This window comes from Hippocampus comes, unplaced genomic scaffold, assembly GCF_001891065.2.
Source record: "Hippocampus comes isolate QL1 unplaced genomic scaffold, H_comes_QL1_v1.1 scaffold291, whole genome shotgun sequence".
Taxonomy (NCBI): Eukaryota; Metazoa; Chordata; class Actinopteri; order Syngnathiformes; family Syngnathidae; genus Hippocampus; species Hippocampus comes.
Genome location: NW_017805740.1, coordinates 461,888 through 469,438, shown reverse-complemented (window position 1 = coordinate 469,438; position 7,551 = coordinate 461,888). Strand labels below are relative to the sequence as shown.

Sequence of the window (7,551 nt, the reverse complement as noted above, 5' to 3'; positions counted from 1 at the left end):
AGCAAATTTGATCTCAGATGTAAACACACACATACAAACTCACACACACAAACGTATGTGTACTCTTTATTTTTGTTCCAATAGTGCATAAATATGAGCACTTATTTGACACTTCATATAGTCCGTGTAGAAAGAAAAAGACGGAAAGAAATTGTGAAAGAAGCAAATTTGATCTCAGATGTAAACACACACACACACACACACACACACACACACACGTATGTGTACACGCACACACAAACGTACGTGTACTCTTTATTTTTATTCCAATAGTGCATAAGTATGAGCACACACTTATTTGACACTTCATATAGTCAGTGTAGAAAGAAAAAAAAGGGAAAGAAATTGCGAAATTTACGATCAGCATTCACTTTCACTTACATCAATTTGTTGGATAATGTCTTTTATTTTGCTTCCTCCGTCTTTCATTTTGATCACTTTTACCCTCTCTTCCAGCATCAGAGCTCTTCTTGTCTTAGCTGCTTGACATCCAAAGGTCCGTTTTGTAGCCATTTTAGGAATGCAATGTTCATGCTGAGTCTGAATCTAACAATAACAAATACTTCCTGGACCTGGTGGCTTTTCTTTCCACTATCTCACTGTCTTTAACTCAACCTCCCCTCGATCGCCACCCAAGACAGCGTTGCTCAGCTGATGTCATGCAATGAACTTTTAAAGCCAGCCACGGGACGCTTCGTAGTCCTCAATGGCCATAGTGAGCGCGATGGAGCTCGCCTTCTCTCTAATTAGCGCTCCAGTTAGCGTAAGGTTTTTAGCATGATAACAAGTAAAGCATTCCAGGAAACGTTCGTTTATTTGACTGTCCGTCGAGCCACAAGCAATTTAGTCTGAGCAGCTAATCGGATGCATTCCACTCTATCTTCCACGGATCTAGCTACAGTATCTACACACATAGATAGTGAGGTCCCTCTTGGCCAATCGGACGTCAGGATGAGGCTCGGTAAGCCAATGGCAGAGCAGCTATGAGTATGTTGTGTTCAGGAAACTTGGAGCTGTGTAAACCAGTGTGGTGGTTGCTGTTGCCGTTTCCGAACGAAGCAGTCGAGGTCGCTGTTGGATTAAACTTCGTTGTAGTGAATCTCTTCGCGAGGCAAGAGCAGAGAAAAAGATTTCTTATAATACAGCAGGGTTTTTTTCGTTGTATGGGGGGCAGGAGAGTGGGAATGGTGTTCATGCATGAATATTTTTTCACACTAGGGAGTATTTTCGCCCATGTAGGTTTCGTTGTAGAGGAGTTTCACTGTATACCTACCAAAATTTCCGGACTATAAACCGCTAGTTTTGTCACACACTTTCAACCCTGCGGCTTATTTAATCATACGGCCTTCATCGAAACATGCAAAAACATGCAGCACAGTGTACCAGCACTGGTTTTAATAGGGGGGAATGTCGGCACTATTTGACTGCCGCCGCTGGACAGCCCCCTGGGTACTTGTGTTTTTTGCACCTGTACTTGGCAGCATTTTTCACAGCGCCATTTTGTTTAGCGGACATGTCGGCGCTGTTGCGCAGTCTGCACTGGTGCGGTTGGATGAATGGCTGGTGGAACAGCGGATGAGGAGAGGGGGGGCGTCGGCGCGTAGCGCGGATGTGTAGTTGGAACTGAGAGTCGCCGCTTGGAATTGAAACGGATTTATATGGGACAGGACAAGTGACCCAATCTCTTTTTTCGTCAATGGACACGGCAGCTTATTGTTTACTTTCAAACTTGAGCATGACATCTCTGATCAACTGGTGAAATCACACTTTGTCTCCTCTTTTATCGAAAACAGCTTCAAACAAAAAAGCATATCCAGGAAAAGTGATTAAGATTGCATGACTGTCCCTGTTTAATGTTTTGTCTTGTGTTATATTATTTTGTTATTTTATGTTAACTGTTGGCCCAGTAGTCCAGTGGTTATCGCGTCGACCTCACAGTGCAGAGGTCGTGGGTTCGATCCCAACTCCGGCCTTCCTGTGTGGATTTTGCATGTTCTCCCCGGGCCTGCGTGGGTTTTCTCCCGGTACTCTGGTTTCCTCCCACATTCCAAAAACATGCATGGCAGGCTGATTGAACACTCTAAATTGTCCCTAGGTGTGAGTGTGAGCGCGGATGGTTGTTCGTCTCTCTGTGCCCTGCGATTGGCTGGCAACCGGTACTGGGTGTCCCCCGCCCACTATCCAAAGACCCGAAGACAGCTGGGATAGGCACCAGCATCCCCGCCCCCCCCCCCGTGACCCTTGTGAGGATAAAGTGGATCAGAAAATGGAGGGATGGATGGATATGTTAACTGTTTTTAAAGCACTTTGTCACAGTTGAAGCTGTTGTGAAAGCGCTATATAAATAAATATTTATTGTATTGTATTAGCGAAATTCTCTTAGACTTGTACTGTTTACAATATTCACTTAATTTTTTTTTTGTGTTCTTGAATAAGTGAATCATTATTGTGGGCAACATTTTAATTTATACTTGTTTTAGCACCATAGAGCACTGACTTTCAACTTTGACTTGAGTTATACATTTATATGCTTGAGTTACCGTATTGCCCGCACGAAAAGGCGCACTGGATTATGAGGCGCACCTTCAATTTTTAAATTTTTTCATATGTTGGACACACTGGATTATAAAATGCAATCGACAATGCATCCACGAGATGGAGCTACGCTCCTTCTGTTCGACTCGAGAGGTGTTCATGACCGCCTCCGAAAAACATAAATTAACGATTATAGTACTTCAATGAAACTATGAAAAGTGAAAAGAATGCATCAAAACAGAAAATCAAATGAGGAAATCGCAAAATAAATGCTATAGCCCCCCTTGAGCGTAGCTCCAACAGAACGATCAGATATCAGTAAAATGTAGGAGACTGGACTGTCTCAGAAGTGTTTGTTATTTATTCCTTTGTTGTGTATTCACAAATGAGGAAATCACAAAATAAATTCTGTAGGGGGGCTATAGAATTTATTTTGTGATTTCCTCGCTTTATTTTCTGTTTTGATGCATTATTTTCAAATTTCGTAGTTTCATTGAAGTAATTGTTGATTTACGTTTTTCGGAGGCGGTCATGAACGCCTCTCGAGTGAAACGGAAGAAGAGAAGGCACGGAGACGGACAGAGACGTACCTGTATTTGTTGAAACTGTGAAAACCATTAATAAAGTGTGCATTTAAAAAACAACAACACCACAGCTCTCCTTTTTTCGGAGCTGCAACAAAAACTTATTTATAAAGCAGCGACGACACAGTTCACTGAACCGACAGCAAGCAGAACACTGCAAGCATGTCTCCAGCAAGGAGCCATATTTGACATATTACCATAATGACCATACACAAGGTGCACCGGATTTTAAGGCGCGCTGTGAGCTTTTCAGAAAATGGAAGACTTTTCGGTGCGCCTTATAGTGCGGAAAATACGGTATATTCATGATTTAAAGTTGTTTTTTTTTCCCCCTGCAGTTCATCCTGTAGAGGAGGGATGCCCAAACATTTTGGATGGAAAATCTACTTTTCAAACAACTAACCTCCCGCGATCGACCCGTTACCCCACACGCGTGCATACGCATGCCCTTATACACATATGCCGTAATGAGCAACAGCCATAACGGCCGCTAAGATGAGTGAGGCATGGGCCGTACTTTCGCAGTGTGCTAACTATTGTCACTCACAAGATACAGATGGTTTGAAAGGGGAGTAAAGGAAGCGATTTTTGTTAAAAAATTTTCACCCTCTCTGAACCGTGAAGGAGATATCAGATTTAACCTGTCTCCTATTTACAATAACTTGTTGACCACCAAGGGACATAGACATGCTGATCAGGCTAACTGAAAGTAGCTATTCAGCCCTAGCCCAAACAATAGGCCTAATCAAGACCCAACGATAGGGAATTTAGAAATCAATGGGCCTCTTCACCATCGGGGTGTGACTAACCATCCCCACCCAGTCCTCAAACAGGCCACGCTCAGCTTTTTAGTGCAGATCAATTTCCCGCAGTCTTCACGGAGACTTCAGAGTTGTCTACCGCTGACGAAGCTTCTGTGAGAGAAGCGAAATGTCCTTTTTTGTTTTTTGTTTTTTACCCACAGGTACAGATAACGACTGACAGAACCCTTTCTACATCTATTGAGCTGGAAAGTAGGTGCTCAAGGGCACTTTGACAGTCGTTCTGAGGCAGACGATCAGCTAACCAACATCAAGTTGATATATAACATTTGTCCACTGCTTGACTTGAATCGTGACCCTCCTGTTACAAACCCCAATTATTTACGGATGAGGTACTGCTCCCAATTGGATGGTCATTGAGAATAGCAATGAAAATTGTCCAACATTTAATTTCGAAAAGTTCAGTTTTTCAGAGAGCAATCTTTGATGTCATTTTCTTTTTCAGCCCCTGTTGATTTACAACGTTTCATGACTAACAGGATACAATTTAAAACTTGCTGTCAAATTTACAGATCCTACGAGGGTTGAATTATGGGCAGCATTGTTTGCTGGAAAGTCCTACTGGAAGTGGCAAGAGTTTAGCCTTGCTGTGTTCAGCGCTGGGATGGCAGCAGGCACAGTTTGGTAAGTCAAAAAATTCTGCTGAACTCTATTTGGGTTTAATTAACGTATTTTCTGCACTATGGGGCACTTCGGATTGTAAGGCGCACCTTCAATGAATGGCCGCTTTAAAAAGTGTTTTCATTTCTAGGGTGCACTGCATTATAAGGAGCATATGAGCTACAATAGTGGCTGCGGTTGCGCTATGCATCTACTAGATCGGGGATGGGCAAAATTTTTGCCTCGGGGCCACATTGATTTCTAAAATTTGACAGGTGGGCCGGGTCAGCGGTACATATAAAAAACTGCATATGTTGACAGTCCATACCAAACATCAGCAGAACAAAAGCATTAAAGTATTAACATACTTTTTAAAATGAGAACAGTGCAATAACTATGGCATAGGTGTCAAACTCGAAGCCCGGGGGACGGATCCAGTCCGCCACGTCATTTTATGTGGCCCGCGAAAGCAGATGATGTATGTCAGCTTCCACCAGCCTTTCCAAAATCTGTACCGAAATGTCAAATTGTCATGTGTCATCAAAAACATGGGAGATTTTGCAAGAATTTTCTGACCCTGTTTACACTCACTTGAACATTAAGTGAACAAATAGTTGACTGATTTCAAAACTACTAATCCATCCAATTGTTGCGTACAAGTAACGATACTACGTGATGATTAAACATTCATTAGGCCCTCCGAGAGTAGACGTAACTCCAAAATGGCCCGCAGCAAAAATTAGTTTGACACCGCTGAACTATGGCATATGTCCTGTATGAACTTCCAAGTATGTTAACAACATACATGTGTGACAACACAAGCAGCAAAGTGCAACAATATACTGCCCAAAAACTGCAGCATACAGTACAGGTATATAAAAAAAAATACAAAATAAAAAATATACAAAACAAAACAAAGTTAGGACTATTTGCTACAAAATGAGACGAATAAGAGACCTGGTGGCTTTTCTTTCCACTCACTCACTGTCTCAAACTTTACCTCTCCCCGATCACCACACATCACAGCATTGCTCAGCTGATGTCGTGCAACGAACTTTTGAAGCCAGCCACGGAACGCTTCGAATTCTTCGATGCTCATAGTTGGCGTGATGGAACTCCTCTCTTATTAGCTGTCCAGTTTGCGGAAAGTTTTTAACACCATGACAGTCAAACCATTCCAGGAAACGTTCATTTACTTGACTGTCCGTCGAGCCGCAAGAAACTCACTCTGAGCATGGAAATTGCCAGAATCGGCTTGAGCAAGAATCGCTTCCTTGTTTTTCAAAGTCTCGTAGATTTGAGTCTTTCCGACTCCAAGTGTCTCTGAATGTTTAGTCATTTGTAACCCGCTTCGTTTAATCAGATACATATCACTTTCTATTCCGTGGTCATAACTGTTCCTCTTCGTTTGGATGCCATGATCTACAGGACGTAAACGTAAATGAATGAAATTAAAAACTTTCGCAATTCCAGTAAAACTCACTGCAATAAAGAGTCACTTGCATGTTGCCGTTTTGGATCCAATGATGGAAAATAGCGGCATGGATACACTTAATCCGTCGTATCGAGCGGGAGTTGCTTGAGTTGGCGCTACTGTGGGCTTCCGTATGGCTTCCGGAGATTCCGTTGTTATGAATCGGCCATTAATGTAATACAGTAGTAGAACATTTAATGCATACGCTTTTTTTTTTTTATTTTTTTTTTTTATTTTATTTTTTTACTGCGTTCGGGAATTTCCGTTTGACAGAAGTCCACAGGTGGTAGATAAAGGGGTGTTCACACGGATTTGCTCCAGTGCTACGCCGGCCCTGCGCCAGTAGAGCGTTCACACATGCAAATTTGCTCCGGCGTAACCCCGGAAAACAGCTTACACCAGAGCAAATTTGATCCACCTCAGGGAGGTGGTTTAAAAATTTGCTCCAGAGCAAATGCTCGTTTGCGGGGCAGCACTGATGTAAAATGGTACGTGTGAACGCTACAATTTGCTCCGGAGCAAATGCTCGTTTGCGAGGGGGGAGTAGCCTCGCTACGTATGAGAAGAGTTGATTACGTACCGTTGTGTAGTTTGTTCCTTTGTTGTGTGTTGACAACCCCCCGCCCCCCATAGAATTTATTTTGTGATTTCCTCTCTTGATTTTTCTGTTTGGCGCATTACATGTTTGCTTTTCTGAGTGTCATTGAAGTCATCGTTGATTTACGTTTTCTGGGGCGGTCACTCTCGAGCAGAAGGCACGGAGACCGAGAAGGAGAAGGACGTGCCTGTACAGTAGTTGCTTGAGTTGTGTATAAGTTTTAAAAAGAACCAACACGACAGCTCTGTTTTCTGTCGTTTTGCTCCGCTGCAGAAACTGCCGTGTGACCGCAAGTGGAGCTGCACCAACGCTGCGCCGGTGCGAACACGCTAAGCGGCTTTGTACGTGTGACCGCTCCACAAAATTTGCTCGGGTGTAAAATATATCGCAACAAAATACATCGGTGCGGCGCCGGAGCAAATATGTGCCGTGTGAACACCCCTTAAGATATCTCCCTCTGTCTCTCTCCCTCTCTCATCGTCTCCCCCTCCCTTCCTGTGCTCTGTAACTTCAAGTAACTGCGCCACCTGACGTTGAAATGCCTGTCATTCATAAATAAAAAAAAAATCCTCGTCTCACCCCTCGGGTGGTGTCCATCCCTCATTCAGCTCGGGTCCTCTACCAGAGGCCAGGAAGCTTGAGGGTTCTGCGCAGTATCCTTGCTGTTCCCAGCACTGCACATTTCTGGACTGAGATGTCCAATGTTGTTCCCGGGATCTGTTGCAACCACTCATCTAGTTTGGGGGTCACTGCCCCGAGTGCTCCGACCACCACAGGCACGACTGTCACCTTTATCTTCCAGGCTCTCTCCAGCTCCTCTCTGAGCCCTTGGTATTTCTCGAGTTTCTCGTGTTCCTTCTTTCTGATGTTTCCATCACTTGGGACCGCTACATCCACTACAACGGCTTTCCTCTGCCCTTTATCTATGATCACGATATC

General features: G+C 43.6%; 1 protein-coding gene across 8 annotated transcripts in view; it reads left to right on the top strand.

Annotated features, from left to right (window-relative positions):
- Positions 1–7,551, top strand: part of brip1 (BRCA1 interacting helicase 1) — a 61,116-nt gene that overhangs the window by 1,803 nt on the left and 51,762 nt on the right. For 7 of the 8 annotated variants that reach the window (XR_002169864.1, XM_019883297.1, XM_019883296.1 and 4 more), the window contains exon 2: positions 4,453–4,564. The exons of the other annotated variant lie outside the window; for it this stretch is intronic. Coding sequence is in view for 6 of the 7 variants with exons in the window: in XM_019883297.1 (XP_019738856.1) it covers positions 4,453–4,564 (112 nt within the window). In the remaining variant the exon portion in view is untranslated. The remainder of the gene's footprint in view (positions 1–4,452; positions 4,565–7,551) is intronic. 8 annotated transcript variants of the gene reach the window in all.